Source organism: Diabrotica undecimpunctata, chromosome 5 (genome assembly GCF_040954645.1).
Source record: "Diabrotica undecimpunctata isolate CICGRU chromosome 5, icDiaUnde3, whole genome shotgun sequence".
NCBI lineage: Eukaryota > Metazoa > Arthropoda > Insecta > Coleoptera > Chrysomelidae > Diabrotica > Diabrotica undecimpunctata.
Window position 1 is genome coordinate 35,023,974 of NC_092807.1, and position 17,735 is coordinate 35,041,708.

The 17,735-nt window shown below is 34.0% G+C and overlaps 1 protein-coding gene across 1 annotated transcript in view; it reads right to left on the reverse strand.

Moving 5' to 3' along the window:
- The window catches only part of bru3 (CUGBP Elav-like family member bruno 3), a 540,316-nt gene that overhangs the window by 63,068 nt on the left and 459,513 nt on the right, over window positions 1-17,735 (reverse strand). The window contains exons 7-8 of the mRNA XM_072531874.1: window positions 8,423-8,614; window positions 4,626-4,727 (exon numbers count right to left, since the gene is read on the reverse strand). Coding sequence (XP_072387975.1) covers window positions 4,626-4,727; window positions 8,423-8,614 — 294 coding nt within the window. The remainder of the gene's footprint in view (window positions 1-4,625; window positions 4,728-8,422; window positions 8,615-17,735) is intronic.

The following is a 17,735-nucleotide window of genomic DNA, read 5'->3' on the forward strand; positions in this document are numbered from 1 at the left end:
TGTATCTTTACCCCAAATAGAGTTTTCTGCCCTAGATATGTCTAAATAGCCCAATCAGAAGGCGATAGGTAAACCTTCAAAACAGCAAGAAAGCTTTTGCAGAACTTACTGTTTTCTTATAAGCTTTAGGTGAGGTATTGCGCATAGGATTTTAATTTAATTGAAATAAGAATGTACCACACATTTACCAAAAACTGTAACAATAAGAAACAACAATTTCAATACGATATTGGCCTTTTAACTTTATATGTAGATCAAGCAACATTTTTAGACTAATAAATGACTTCTCCTACTTCTGTTTTCAGGCAACAAACGAGCCTCTGGCATTTAGTCGTATGACCATTGAACTAATTCTATTCTTCCATTAAATTTTACCAAGAAGTCTTATGCTTTTTATGAAAACCAGTAGTTTCCTTACTGGAAGTTGGATCTCTTTCTGAAACTTCACTAGACGAATGATATTCTCAAATGATATGTATGGCAGTTTCTTCCTCAGTTTACTCATATTGTATAGGTATTTTTTCAGGCGTTAGTACGGAGTCACCATTTTTGTGACACTTTATTTTTGAGGTTTGTCGGGTTGCGAAAAAGTATTCTATCGACACTTTTTATTAGTTTCTTTCTATGTATTTACCCTTACGTGGCTTAATATTATATCTTGAAGCGTCTTAAGTGAAGCCATAGAATGGTTCTGGGTCAACATAGGTTCCTTTTTAGTTTCACTTTGCTAACAAGTCTGCTTGTTCGTTCCTTTCCACTTTCTCACGCCCCGGCACCGGTATTAAAGACACCCTGTTGTCTTGTGCCAGTTTATAAAGAAGATCATTCCAATTACTTATGTTTTGATTAGTAAGTGAACTCTTTATCGATAATACTGTATAGATATTTAAGCTAATGGCGCACCATTAGCACCATTACCGCACCATTAGCTTGATGTCTCATGTGCTAAAGCTACTACTAAAAGTCATTCATAACCGAATATATCACAAACTGGACATAGACGTTAATGATACACAATTTGGTTTTGGCAAAGGCCTAGGAAAGGGTGAAGCTCTTTTTTCACTTAATATACTGATACAAAGATGCCTGGACGTCAATCAAGATATATACGTATGTTTTATTGACTATATTAAAGCATTCGATAACGTACGACATAAACAATTAATGAATGTCCTGAAATCAAAGAAGATTGATTACAACGACCTCAGAATCATATCAAATTTATACTATAAACCGCGAGCAAAAGTACGTGTAAACGAACAGCTGTCAGAAGAAATTGAAATAAGATGTGGAGTGAGACAGGGATGAGTATTGTCGCCAATTCTTTTTAATGCCTATTCCGAAGAGATTTTGAAAAACGCTCTTGAGGGTAAAACAGCTGGAATAAAGGTAAATGGAGTTTCCATTAACAACATTAGATATGTGGACGACACTGTGATCTTAGCCGAAAATATTGAAAATCTTTAGAGACTGGTGACCAGAATAGCGGATTATGGAAAAGAGTATGGTCTAACAATGAATGTCAAGAAGACGAAATGTATGAGCATATCGAAAACTCAAAGAAATAACGATAATCTTTTAATAAACGGAACCAACGTCGAACAAGTGGACAAATATGCATATCTGGGAACAATGATTAACTCCACAAATGATTACATTCAGGAGATCAAAATCAGAATAGAAAAGGCTAGAGCAAATTTCAACAAAATGAGAAGAGTGCTATGTACAAGGGATTTAAAATTGGAACTAAGAATTAGGTTGGCGAGGTGCTATGTTTTTTCGACTTTATTTTATGGAATGGAATCTTGGACCTTAAATGCGACATCAATAAAAAAACTGGAATCATTCGAGCTGTGGGTGTATAGAAGAATTCTGAAAATATCGTGGACAGAACACGTCACAAACAAAGAGGTTCTGAGAAAGATGAATAAAGAAATAGAAATTTTAAATATAATTATAACAAGAAAATTGGAATATCTCGTACATATTACACGTGGAGAGGAAAAAAACGTTTTATGCAGGGAAAAATCCAAGGAAAGAGAAGCATAGGGAGGCGTAGAATGTCATGGCTGCGCAAACTGAGAGAGTAGTACGGATGTACATCAAATAAACTTTTCAGAGCAGCCGTCTCAAAAGTCCGAATAGCTATGATGATTGCCGACCTCCGCCGCGGAGATGGCACTTGAAGAAGAAGTATAGATATTAATTTAATTATCTTGTAGCTGTCTCTTATAATTCCATCGGTGCAAGAGCACCGGCGAAAGGTTAAGTACGAAATGTTATGTTAACAAAGGCTGCAAATAAAAATAAAACACAAATGGCATAAACTACAGCGAGTTTAGAGTTTAAACACTTTAAATCATCTAATATTACGATTTATGCCCACAAAATAACCCTTGACGGATATGTTTTATTTCAAAAGGTTATATGATATTGTGAATAATAAAGGTAAAATGTAATGGCATGTCTCACAAACAGGAAAACAAAAAACAAAATAGGTATGTCGATGGAAGGCAACCGTAAGTACGGATTTCTGATTTGCTCGTCATCAGTACGGTGCGGCCAGTTATGAAAGGAGGATAACTTAAGGCGGGTCGACACGATCCAAGAATGCTTGGATTCCAACTTGTACAAGTACAAGTGTACTTGTACCAAGCTGGTTGCTACGGTTAAATTACTTGGTTATCAAATAACCATTGTAAAGATAGCGGAAGTGATTGTGGAAGGTGTTGCTGATACTCTGATACATAAGCTTGAAATTCAGAAAAAATGAGTAAAAAAGAAAGTGTTTACTTCTCGTTTGCGAATTTTGGACAACGTCGCCATTTTAATTTTACAATACTACACTACTACAAATTCTGTTAACCAAAGTAGTGCGAGAAGGAGAACTATACGGCCTTAAGGTGAATGTAAACAAAACCAAAACAATGGTAATTTCAAAAAAACACACACCAGTTATAAACATACTAGTCAACAACAATCTAGTTGAACAAGTGAAAAAGTTTAAGTATCTAGGCTGTTGGATACATGAAACGTTAGAGCAAGAACAAGAGGTTAAATGTAGAATAGAACAGGCAAGAAACACCTTCTTAAAGATGCGACAGTTACTCACTACCCGTAATCTTGATTTGTCCCTACGATACCGCATGATAAAGTGTTATGTAGTGTACTATTACACGGCGTGGAAGCTTGGACGTTAACAGTCAGCTCGTTACGACGTTTAGAGAGCTTTGAGATGTGGGTATTTCGTCGTATGCTGAAAATTCCATGGACCGACCGCGTTAGAAATGAAGAAGTTTTAAGGCGTATGCATAGAGAACGTGAACTCACAGAAATTGTAAAGAAGCGTATAACGTCTTATCTTGGACACATATTTAGACACAACAGGTATAACTTCCTTCAGCTTATATCAGAAGGGAAAATAGAAGGCAGACGCGGCCCGGGTAGACGACAAATGACCTGGCTGCGCAACATCAAAGATTGGACAGGATTAGACTTTCAAAGTTTAATAAGGAGAGCCCAAAATAGGGAAGACTTTGCAGAGGTCATCGCCAACCTTCGCTAAGAAGACGGCACCTAAAGAAGAAGAAGACACTACTTGGATCCAAGGAAGTTGGCCGGCGTCCTACTTAACTTGGATAGAGCCTGTTGATACAAGTTGAAGGATGAAGCTATAGCTACCTGAGGAAAGAAATGCCAAACATTACAACGTTTAAAACAAATAAAAAAGGTTAATGCGGGTGAATATCTTGTAGATATCATATTGACAGGATAAGGGAAGAAATATGGGCAACATAGACTAATACTCGAATTCCAGACAGACGAAGACTACTAGGTAGATAACCAAAATGATGGTACTGATGGTTACTGTTAAAAAGAAGTTTCCAGAAGAGATAAGAAGAAGGCTAAGTAACTGAGATTAAACAGAACCGAGCCCTACCAAAAAAAAAACAAGAGGAGAAGAAAACATATTGTAAACATTGAGAAAAGGGATATGAAAATAAAAACAAGAATGCTGTAAAAAAGTGCTAGAAAGCATTAGAAAAATCTCAAGTATAGACAAAATACGAAACAGAGTAGTATAAAAAGTTTACATCGGAATTTTAAGAACTAAGCTGGTAATTCTTGATTGTTACTAAATGAAAAACAATTATTATTTATGAACAATGTACTAAATGAGTTTTCGAAATAAAAAATTACTTTAAACAAACTATAAAAAAGAAATTTTAAGTTTCACTTTGTCAGTATTATATGTTTTGTTTATCTGGAAGAATATTTAAGAGCAAAGAAGAGTTCCTTTGCAACCTTTCATTCTCTAACATCGTTTTCAAATAGATATCTTTCTCAAAATTAAACATTTCATGCTTTAAAGTAAAAGAGATGGTAAATATTGATTTCAAAATGAGAAACGAAGGGAAAAATGACGTGTTCATATTAGAAAACGATCTTAATTTATATTGCATACTTTCGTTTGCTATTACAATACAATTAGTTTTGAAGTATATTTGGAAATTTCTAATACTTTACTAACATATTTATTTTATTGTTCTAAACCATATGAGACATTCTCTCAAAAAGACAATATGGCATGTATTTAACATTAATATAAAAAAATGAACACTCACCAACACCTGGATACGCCGGCTGCATACCTGGATATGCGGGATGCTGTAGCGCAGCCTCACCATTCGGCAAGCCTTGTGCAGGTATGGACAGATGTAGCGCGTCTAAAGAAACGCATTAGTTAATACTTTTTCTATATTTCTATCAGGTTTGAAATATTTAAGAGATAAAAATATTTCTAATATGTCTATATACGCGAGCTTCATGTTTACACACAACAAAACTATATGGAATCATCTGATATTTCTTTTTATTTTAAGCGAATTAAAAAAACCAATTTACGAAGTCAAAAAATATTTTTTTTAAGCAATTTAATTACCAATATATAAAAATTAAAGAAACATAATATAAATTCTTAAATAATAAAATCTAAATTATTTGTTTTAAAGTCAATAACATACAAAATTTCAATGTTCAATGTATGATGTTTAAATTATTTATTTACGTTTTTTTTTCGTAGTCGGTGTTACTAATGCTATGCCTTATGCTAGCTCCAATTCGCGTGGGCATGCTCCTAAACAAATTGTCAATATTTTATTGTGGTTGGTAGTTTCCTTTCTTCAAGAGCAGCTTGTACTAGCTCTACGGTGTTTTGTGGAATATCCCTAACAAATGCTCTATACGGTTTAGGTCGGGTGAGCAGGCAGGCCACTACCGAATAGTGATATCTTCTGCTTCAAGGAAGTCTGTAGTGACTCTGCTGGTATGTGGAGGTGCATTATCATGCATGAAAATTAAATTTCTTCCCAATGCAATTTTTCAGAATCTAACTACAGGTTCTACAATCAAATCAACATACCTGCGAGTTATTAACGTTGTTTGAATGAAAAGTAAAGGAGTTTTTTCACCGACCATATTACTTCTCAGAATATAGCACTTCCTCCTTTATGTCTGTGAACAGTTCTGGCTGTTTCTACTCTTGTTTGTCTTTCTCGCCCTCTAAGTACACCAATTCATCGGTCCTATGAATTTACACAAATCCTGGTTTCGTCTGAAAATAGCACATTTGGCCAATTTCCAATGTTCCAGTTTTGGTATTGAAGACACTAATTTATGCCAACACCATGCCGGGTTGTGTTATCTTATTTTTTTATTGGTTTGTTTATTTTTATAAAAGCCTTTATTCTTCGCAACAATAACAAGTTTTTTCAAAAGAAATAAATATTGGTTTGAAATACATGGTGATTCCATATAAGTTTGGTTGTGTGTACATTGGTCTGACATTGGTCATTGGTCTTACAAAATTTCATAAACCTGATTTACTTATTTGCTGACGTCAATCTACGAACGAAACTATAAAAACTGACATTACTGAAAACATTTATTTGTCTGCAGTGCGTTTTCGTAGCAAAATATAGTCAATCTAGTTTTTAGATTGGTAAAATAGTTGGGAGTATTTATTATTTTTAACAGTTGTTTTAAATACTTTATATGGAATTCTGTATGATCTACCACTAGTAATTCGTTATAAAACGTTTCCCTTCTTGTTTGAGGTTTGATCTTTTCTTGGCGGTATACTCCAATGATGTTCAGGTCTTCCTTCTCCATTCTTATCTTTGCTGTTACAATCCTTTCTGATATGTATTGACGCTCCTTGATATAATTTTGGTACCTTAGGTGTATTGCTTAGGCTGCACTTTCTTTGGCCCTGTTTTCTTCTGCTACTCCACTGTATATAATATGTATTCACCTCATTTTGATTGCCCTTTTCCTCTTTTTTTGTTTCGTCAGGAAATGTCTATTTGTTTCTATTTCAGCACCTGAGTTATTTTTTGGTCCCTTAAGTTGAGCGATCTGATATTCCATGTAGTTCTCATCTGGGTTTTGGACATTTTTCACTTGTCCTGATTTCTGCCCCTTTTCTGATGGGGTACATTGTTTCTTTGAGCAGTATTCCTTTTTTAAGAATGGTAAGTCATCATGAAATACTTCACACTCAAGAAGTGGAATCATCATAAAATACTTCACATCCAAGAAGTAGAATCATCATGAATAACTTTCCACTTAAGAGAGCAGCGCCAACACAAACAAAAATCAGAGTCGAAGGACTAAATACAAAACTTATGGAATACTCACACAGAAAAATGAATAGCAGAGAAGATTATTGGAAATGAAATATTTAAAAACAATAACATCGATAAAGCTGGAAAAAACTTTACAATAACGTAATTAACACAATAGCAGAATCACTTGAGGAGAGAAAAGTAATGAAAACTAATATATTAAAAAAGAAAACCCCATGGTATAGACAGTAACTGAAGATAAAATGTGAAGAAAATAAGAAAGCTTTTTACAGTACAGAACACAACAAACACAACAGGCATACAGCCACTATAAACGAATCGGAACTGAAACGAATACTTTAGTCAGATAAACAAAAATGGAACAATGCTAGAGCTTCTTAAAACAGATGAAACACGACTTTTAAAAAACACAAAAAGGAATATGGAGAATAATCACAGGACAAAGAAAAGACTAACAAAAACGGAACACATTCAGAAAGTAACAGAGGCAGACCGCTTTCGATTCATATTTGCTAAAGGTGACCATAATTAACCACCAATACCAGAAGTGACGACAAACGAAGGAATAAATTTTGAGGAGTAAGAAGTAAAGAAAGCATTAACAAAATGAAAAAATAGAAAATCACCAGGAGAGGATAACACCCAGTAAACTGTTAAAACTAATCAAAAAAATAATAAGTAATGCGAAGGATAGGAAAAGACCCAGAAATTTTGTCAACGATCAAACGAAGAAAACTCGAATATTTGGGTCACCTGATGAAAGGACATAAATACGCATTACTTCAAAATATAATGCAAGGAAAAATTGAAGGAAAACGGAATCCAGGCCGTAGAAGAATGTCATGGTTGCGTAATTTGAGAGAGTGGTTTGGCTGTACCACTAATGAACTCTTTAGGTCAGCTGTAAACAAGGTCAGGATAGCCTTGATGATTTCCAATCTCTGATAGGAGTGGCACAAGAAGAAGAAGAAAAAATAATAGATTAAAACAAAATACCACAAGATTGGATATCAAGTAAACAACACTAAAAGTAACAACCAAAGTGATAACAAATAAACTGAATGAAATTATAACACTACCAGAAGAGCAAGATTTAAGGTAGGGAAGATCATGCAGTGACGCCATACTTATAATGAGACAAGTGAAAGAGAAACCATTAGAATAAAACAAAGCAGCATATCTTTGTTTCCTAGACCTTAAGAAGGCATTTGACAGAGTCAAAATACAGGACGTTTTTCACTTATTTTACGCAAGAAAGATACCTGTAGGAATAATCAAAGCGATCAATAATATTTACCAAAACAACACAACAAAAGTAAAAGTAGAAAAAGAACCGACTGACCCAATTGACGCTGGCAATGAAATATGTAGATTCCCCGAGTATTCTATTGTTCAACCTGATCATGGATAAAATAATAAAAAAAGTAAGAAGTAAAAAAGAATACGAAATGATAGAAAACAACTTAAAATAATCTGCTATGGAGATGCAGATGATGCAAAAGCCAAACAGTAAAATTGTCTAGCAATTTTAAAATTAAAATCATTTCGATTCTATGTTGTCAAACGCTGGCACTATATGTTACTCATTTACTTGGATCTTTATATACTTCATTTTTTTTCGCTTATTTCCAAGTAGTACTCGCTGGCTTTTCCCTTCATTCCATTAAAAAAATTTTTATTCAACTGGTCTTTATTTTACAAGGCTATCCTCATCATATCAAGGTTCGAATATGCTACAGCTACAGAATGATTTGTAAACGTTTATAAATACTTACGTGCTTGATAAGTTTGTGGAGGAGGGATTCCGTTAGTGTATACTGGCGGCTCTTGCCCGGCTGGCTGCCCATTGGGAGTTTGTGCCGCCATATTAAAAGTTGGCATGGTAGGAGATGGTAAACTTGGCATTGTGCCATTAATTGGCTGGCCATTTCCAGGACCTACTGGACCTACAGGACCCACTGGTACATCTGAAAGTACAGAAATGGATCATTCTTAAATTTAATTATTCTTAAAAAAACAAGATAATATGGTATAGGTATATTGATCAAGCCTAATGCTGGTTTGATTATAAGTGTCTTATAAATAAGTAAGAAAGTCAGCGTACAAAAAAGATAGGCTATACGAAATAAGGAACTTATTGTAATAGGTTGCATGTGGACCATTTCTAATAGTGACAAAACAGTGAACAATGCATTTTATACACGCATATTTTCTTTGTCAAACACTTAGAGTATGACTATATTATTCTAAAAAATGAGTCATGTACTCGTATATACAATGAACAACTTTTATTTCTCTTTAATATTGAAATAAATCATTATTGGGGTGGTCCAAAGCTGCTTATTTTAAAATAAAAGCAAATTTAGAGAAGTTATGTTATCAGCTTATTAACAATCCGATTAATACATAATCAATGTAGTGGTACCAGTGTACCAGGGCCTCGTCCACCCTTAATCATTCCTTTCATTATCAGTTGTAGTTAGTTTTATCCCTCTTGCCTAATGGCCTTTTAAGATAAACTGTTTTTTTGGAATTATCCGACTTTGGCGATCACCATTACGAAGGCTTTTTGATCTTCTGCTAGATAGAATAATTATCCTGCATTTAATCTAAGTAAATTGATGAATGTTATTTAACCAAGAAACCAGTTTTCTTCCTATACCTCTACGGCTTTCTATCAAAAGGTCTTTAAGGATCGTATGTAGTATTTTATATCGATTTCCCGCCACTATATGTCTCAGATAAGATATTTTCCGGTGTTTAGCAGTCTTAAGACTGAGCCACCAAGAAATCCGTGCCATAAAATCATTAAATGCAGACAAAGATGTTTTAGTTTTACCAGCAGACAAGGGAAACGCCACCGTCATAATGAAGACAACCGACTACAAATCGAAAATACAAAATCTTCTAGATCCTGTGGTATATAGAAAACTTAAAAAAGATCCCACAGCAGTCACCCTACGGAAAATCAATAGACTTATAAAATCTTCGTCCATACCAGAGAATATAAAGCCAAGAATATGCAACAGCGAAGCAGTCCGACCACGCTTGTATGGCTTACCAAAAATATACAGAGACGATGTACCCCTACGCCCTATTGTAAGCTCCATAGGATCTCCATCTTACAGCCTTGATAAACATCTGGCCAATATTTTACAACCACATATAGGAAAAAACGATGCCTTTGTAAAAGACTCCTCCCATTTCATCGAGAAGATCAAAGAAATAACTTTACAGGAATCTGATATTCTTGTTAGCTTTCATGTTGTTTCCCTATTCACAAGAGTTCCCCTAGAAGACGTTCTGAATTTAATTGAGGGACTAGTTTCCAAGGATATGGTGGAATTATACCGTATTTGCCTCACTACCACCTACTTTTCATGGGTGATCAGATTTATGAACAGATAGATGGAGTAGCAATGGGAAGCCTACTAAGCCCGGTCGTAGCCAACCTTTTCATGGAGCATCTAGAGAAGAGGGTAATGGCCTCAGCATACAAGCCAAGGGTATGGTTTAGATACGTCGATGACACCTTTGTGATTTGGGGTCACGGAGTAGAAAAACTTAACGATTTCCTGTCTTATATAAACACACTACATCCAAATATTCAATTTACGATGGAAACAGAGAAAGATCAACAACTAGCGTTCCTAGATGTATTAGTAAATCGAAAGGAAGGTTACTTTGGACATAAAGTGTATAGAAAACCTACACACACGGACAGATACCTAAACAGGAACTCAAATCATCTTCCAGGCCAAAAACAAGGTATTATCAAAACTCTGGCGGTGAGAATTTGTGAACCACAGCATCTGCAAAGTGAACTTCTTCATATTGAAAAAGAGCTTACTTCTAATGGTTATAACAGAAAAGAAATACATAAAGCGATGAACAACATCTCTAGAAGAAAGGACGAAGAAACAGAATGTATAGGCAAAGCGTTCTTGACCTATATATCGGGGGTAACGGACAGAATTGGGCGAATACTTAAAAAAACCAATGTAAAGACCATTTATTTACAAAGCCTACAAACAAAATTAAGGACTGTTTAAGATCGGTGAAGGACAAACGCGACTCATTAACAACGGCCGGAGTATACCGAATACCATGCACATGTGGAACGATATATGTGGGAACCACGAAAAGACACACAAAGACAAGGATAAACGAACATAAAAGCCATTGTCGTTTAGGACATATCGACAAATCTGCCGTTGCCGAACACGCTATGGGAAGCGGAGAACATCGGATACTGTTTGAAGAAACGCAGATGCTGGATAACACATCACAGTACTACCCACGGTTGTATCAAGAAGCAGTGGAGATATATAAGCACCCAAATAATTTTAATCGGATAGAAGAAGGACTAAAAAATCAACAAAACATGGATACCAATATTAAAATCCACAAAAACCCTTCCCGCAAAACACGAAGAAAGAAAAGCTACTACAAACGAGGACACACCTCCTCACGCCGAAACCAGTGAAGGGGGGGAAAGTAGAAAATATAAATATGGCCTCCGAAGTACAATGCGGCGTCAGTTTCAGCTTACAATCGAAGCAGTAACATCATCAGTTTAACAAGTTAGACGATGGCCGTGAAAGCCTAACGCATTTTATCAGTCTTAAGACTGTTTAATTTCCTTATCTTTGTTGACCCTCCTTAGTACTTCCTCATTAGTTTTTCTTGCTGTTTAATGTAGCTTCAGCATCCGTTTATGACTTCACATTTCCACTACTTTGATCCTGTCAAGCTTGATACTTTTAATGTTCACAAAAAAGTACAGACCAAATATAGCACCTGACCATTCTGTGCCTTAGTTCTAATTTGAGATGATTATTGCAAAGAAATGCAAGCTTCATTTTTCATAAAAATAGTTAAGTCATTGCTGTTCTGCGTTTTATTTTTAAGTCTGGATCTAGTTGGTCCGTTATGACTATTCCCAAATATGTAATTTTGTGAACTTTTTCAACTTGGACTCCATATAATCAAAGCTGTGCATCTGGCTGTGTATCAGATGTATATGCATGTTTTATTGATTATCGAAAAGCATTTGACTGCCTTAACCATCAAAAGATGATCGAAATTCTGAGAACAACTGGAATTGACGAACAAGACTTGCGAATTATCTCAGAACTATATTGGCACCAAACGGCAACAATTGAAATAGAACACACAACATCCGAAGATATAAGTATCCGACGAGGAGAGCGACAAGGTTGCGTCTTATCGTCACTATTATTTAATCTGTATTCGGAATCTATATTCAGAAAAGCATTAGATCAGGATCAAGGTGGAATCAAGATTAATGAAACCAGTATAGACAAAATTGGGTACACTGACGATACCGTCCTAATAGCAAGCAACGCAGAAGAACTACAAAATATAATAAATTTCGTCATAGCGAAACGTTCGGTTTACATTCTAAAAAACAATTCTAGTATTTTAAAAAAATACCAACAAACGTACGTTCGTACGCCAAGGGACAAATAATGAAACGTATGGTAACTTTCATAAAATATTTGGGAGCAAATATCAACAGTCAGTGTAACCCAAAATGGGAAATCCTGTCAATAATCGAACAAGTGAGGAAAACACTTATGAACATGAAAACATTTTGTACAAGATCAGACCTTAGTCTAGAGCTCAGAATTCGAATGATCAGATGTTACGTTTTCTCTGTTTTGCTGTATGGCTGTGAAAGTTGGATAATGGACAGAAAAAACAATAGATGCCTTTAAAATGTATATATACAGAATGATGCTGAGAATTTCATGGATACGAAAAGTTACCAATGGTGAGTACTTCGGCGCATGAGTAACCAAAAAGAATTACTCAGCATAATCAAACAGAGAAAAATACAATACTTGGGTCATGTGTTAAGAGGTGAAAGATATGAATTACTCCAAATCATATTGGAAGGTAAAATGCAGGGCAAAAGATCAGTTAAAAGACGCCAGAACTTGTAACTAAAAGACCTGAGGAGATGGTTTGACCGCTCGTCCACAGAAATCTTTCGTGCAGCAGTTTCCAAAGCTACAATTGCCATTTGGATCGCATTGAACCTTCAAAAGGAGACGGCTTAATAAGAAGAATTGGCTGAGTGTTATCACTAAAGACTAAAAATTTGGTTTTTTTCGTTTTATTTTAATGCCCATTTCCTCTTCCACGTCGTGAATAATATCAAGCAGAATTTGGAGACTTCAATATTTTCTGACATAATTACTGTATCATTCGCGTATCTAATTATATTAAGTGTTTCCGCGTTGATAAATGACTGGTCCGAGTAAACATTAAACAATGTTGGGGACAAAATGCAAACTTGTCTGAGTCCATGTTGTATGGAGATTTCGTCAGTGTAGTTGTCTCCAATTTTTACGATAGCAGTTTGATTCCAGTATAGATTTTTAATGACACGAATATATTTGTCATCTATTCCTATATTTTTTAGTACTTGCATTATTCCCACATGCTGAACTTTATCAAAAACCTTTTTGAATTCCACGAAGCATGTAAATACATAGTTTTCAAAAATACTGCATTAAAGTCTTGGGGTGATTTCCCGATAAATAGTTTACAAGTGGGCTTCCAATTTTAGTTCTCAGTTGACAGTTGTTATTTTTGTACATCAATATGCATTCAGACGTGCATATTTGTATTTAAGTTACGATCGAGTAACTTACCATTTTGTGGTAGGTCGTTAATTGTGATATTAAGAGATCCTTTTTTTCGTATATTCATAAAGTCCGACTGTCAATTCATTTTATAACACTATGCACCCATTTTATACTGAGTTATATGAGTTATTGATATCTGAGTTATTCCCTGGGCCAAAGGAAATTTAGTTAGTTATGACTTGTAATCTTTTATCTTACGATGTATTTGTAGTTCGTAAACGTAGTTATGTATTTTTATGTTTGAAATTTGATAAGATATTATGGCTACACTATTATGGACACAATGTTATGGCAGTTTTAGAATCGGTCCTGGTGTACTTGTGGCATGTTATTCTATAAGTAAATATAATAGATTTATGTTTCTTGTGTTTTTTCTAGGGCGGTCTTCTTTAAATTGCTTTACAAAGTGTAGAGTTTTTACACTTTACGTAACATATTGCATAGATAGACCCTTCATGCAATTGTCTATTAAAAATTAAAGTGTACTTAGATGTTTTATTGCCTAGTTTATTATATATTTAACAAATATTTATAACAATATTTGAATTGAGTAGAGGTTTATTTTAAAGGCCAGTTTAATATGGACGAAAAATTACCACATTTAAAAAAATGAAACATGGGCCCCCCACGGATTTGTGTCTTCATTTATAAATTGAAATGTAATAAATTAGGGTTAATTATTCGTAAGACTTTTAGGATTAAATGATTTCATGTAAAATAATAAATTGATAAAAAAATTTTTAACAAAAACTCTTTATAAATAAGCACAAGAAACTCATAAAACAACCGCTTATAAAGCTGAATAAAATAATTATAACCTGTTATTACTATATTTCGTTGAAATTAACCACAATTTTAACTGTAAATACGTTTTCTTATGATGTTTAGATTTCTACTTCTAATATTATAATTTATAATGACAATTTAGACATCTACAGTGAGCAAACAAATTATTGGAGCTGTCACTTCAATAATTCTTTAATCAATTGATATAAGGTTGAATGCTTAAATAAATGAACTTTGATCAAATAAAAGGCAGATATGGAGCACAGTTTAATAATTAAATCTTGCCCAAGTACTTTCGCTTCCTAGAGCATCTTCAGGAACATTTCGACAATTTTGGCCTATCCAACAACCATAGAATGTCATAAACATAAAATTGTACATTACACTACACTATACAAGGACCAACAGTTTAAAATTTTTAAAAAATAGGTGAAGCTACATGATGGTTGGAACTTTTTTTTTAATTTTAAACTGTTTTTCCTTGTATAGTGTAGTGTAACGTACAATTTTAATTAATAAACTGTGCTCGATATCTGCCTTTTATTTGATTAAATAAAAATTTGATCTGTCACTGTCACTGCCAAATCTTTAAAATTTGTCAGATTTTATTCTGAAATTTATTAATCAGAACTTATTCTGTTCAACCTCAGAAGTTCCACATGCTAGCAGAGAACTAAAAACAAGAATTATATAGAAATTGGAAGATGGTTGCTCACTATCTACGGTAGCAAACCATTTTAACGTAAGCAAAATAACAGTTTTGAATATTAAATAAAAGATGGAGAGAACAAGAAACTCTCGAAAGAAAGCAAGGTTCTGGAAGACCAAAAATAGCTATCGCTCATGAAGATCGTACTCTTTTGGAGAGATTAGAAGAGAATCCTTTTAAAGATGCAAAAACTTCAAGAATAATATCGCAGTTTCCGGGAAGAAAGACAACAAACTTGGCGCAGAAAAAAAGGATCGCGTTTTAGGTACCAAACTGCAGTAAAAAAACAAGCTCTTACACCACAACAGAAGTAATCAAGATATTTTTGCTTTAAACCATCAGCTACAAAATCAAGATTTTTGAACCAGGGTAATATTTACAGCTGAGAAAATTTTTCAATCTTCTAAAAAGGGCAAAACTGGGGTGTATAGACTAGATAATAATAGATTTAATTTTTAATAGATATCGAGCAGCTAGTCATTTTAGCTCCAATGTATGGGGATGGATTTCATCTAGAGGAATGGGAATGGTATGGCGTATTGATGGCATGTCTGTTGGGCGGACTTATCTGAATATTCTAGAAAACATCAAGTTTCTCAGTGTAGAAGAGTTGTATCCAAAAAGTAATTCTATCCTCCAACACGATAAGTGTCCAGTTCACACTGCAAATATACTAAACCAGTAGCTAAAGAATAACAACATCAAAACCTTACCAAGGCCCGGCTACAGTCCAGATTTAAACCCAATCGAGAATGTGTGGTTGCTATTATACAACGGTTATATCGGCGTAATTTTTTACCTCAAAATGCTGAAGAGCTGTGGCACGGTATACAACAGGTTTGGAAAGAGCTCTCTGAAGAAGACAATTTCATAGTTCCTTTCAGGCAGATGGACCAAAGACTACAAGCTGTTATCAATGCTCATGGAGATATTACAGAATTTTAATTTTATTTTACATACCTAAATTTAGTATAGTTTTGGTCTTCCAGACCCTCGCTTTCTTTTGAGAGTTTCTTGTTTCCTTTATTTTTTATTAATAGAAAAACTGTGGTTCTGTTTATGTGAGACCAACGTGGTCTCGTCCATTTCTGGGACGTAATTGCTGTGTGATACCAATGTGAACTCATATGCCGCTTCGAAACATTTCGTTATATGAAACAGCGTTGGTCTCGTTGTTTTCATTTAAATCAATGGGATCTTGGAACGTATGGCCTGACGGTCCAATTGCTATATTTGGCTTTTATATACGAGACCGTTGTGGCACCTTACAGCAATATGTTTTTTTTTGTTTTAATAACTATTACAATTTATGAATTAACATATGTAATAAATTGTTTGTCATTTGTTTGTCTATTTTATTATTTGTGTGTTATAATAAATATAATATAATGTCAGACCAATCAAATACACTGCTCAAAATTATCAAATCTTACTTAGGGTCGTATCACTTTTTAGGAACTAGCTGGACAATGCACCTTATCATAATATTCAAGAGGATAAAGCAACAACATACGCAACAACAAAGAGTAAAATGAGAGATGAACTAAAATCTAGAAATATTTTTTTTGCTAAAATAGTCAGACCAGACCTATATGCCATTATAAAATTATGAAAAATGAAATATGTAAAATTTGCTATTGAGTCCATTATTAGAAATAATGGACATGAGGTGTTAAGACTACTACCATTTCGGCCAGACTTAAATCCGATATATAGCTTATAAAGCTTATAAAGCTATATAACACTAAAAAAATGGGCAGCACTAAAAAAATGTTGCAACACGAAATGGAGACTTTTAATTCTCCTCAAAAATGTTGGGTTAGTTCTTTAAAACATTTTCCGTAGAAGAGTGGAAAAAATTGTAGACAAAACGAAAATTATTAAGCATGACTTCATTTCAAAGAAGTCACTATTTATGCTGCTTTAGAATTATGTTTTATTAATTTAGGTGAAGATTCTGATAAAGAAGATATTTTATCAGACATAGACACTGACAGAGAGAGAGAGATCAGGATTTCATGTTGATTCAGAATTCTTTTTGTTTGTTACAAGTCCGTTCTTATTATAATTTATAATATTGTGTATGGCAGACGTTGGAAATTACCACATTCACGTAGGAGTAATTAGTTTCATTGTAATTAACATTGTAACATATATATATATATATATATATATATATATATATATATATATATATATATATATATATATATATATATAATCAAAAACCTTTTTACCATATGAATCAGTATTGATGAAACATAATAAGTCACCCATTTCCAAAAATTGACATTCTGACAGAAAACCATGTTTACACATTGGTGCATCATTTGCTGAAACATATTAAGTACTATTACAGGTCCCGACTTAATATGTTTCACAAATAAACGTTTATCTACCAATTTGACAGAATACATACAAACTCTAACCTAACTTTTGTTTGTTTGTCATCTGTCGTTGCTTTACATTCATATTTTAGTAACAAAAATGAGTAATAGTAAAAGTCTCAAACGGAAGAAGAGAAAAGGTGTACTACACACTGACGAGTATAAAGTCCATAGAATTAAAAATGCAATACTTTCTGCAGCAGTGTTTGTTAATTACAAAGGCAGTATGTTCCAGAAATGAACATATTGTTTTTAAAATATAAAATAAAAATGTAATTTTTTAGACTTTTCTTAGTGTAGAATAAGTAAAATAGTCACTTTATATAGTTTGCTCGGGACACCCGACTCATTGGCGCCTCAACCTCTTAAATAGTTTTCACACCTAAATAAAAGAGGAGTAATCTTAACTTTTACGCATCAAGTAGTATTATCAGCTCAGTTCATTCTCACACATCGCCCTTGAGGCATGTGCATTTTTAAAACACTCTCAATTCATGTATAAAATATTTCTCTACGCCGAAATCGGTTT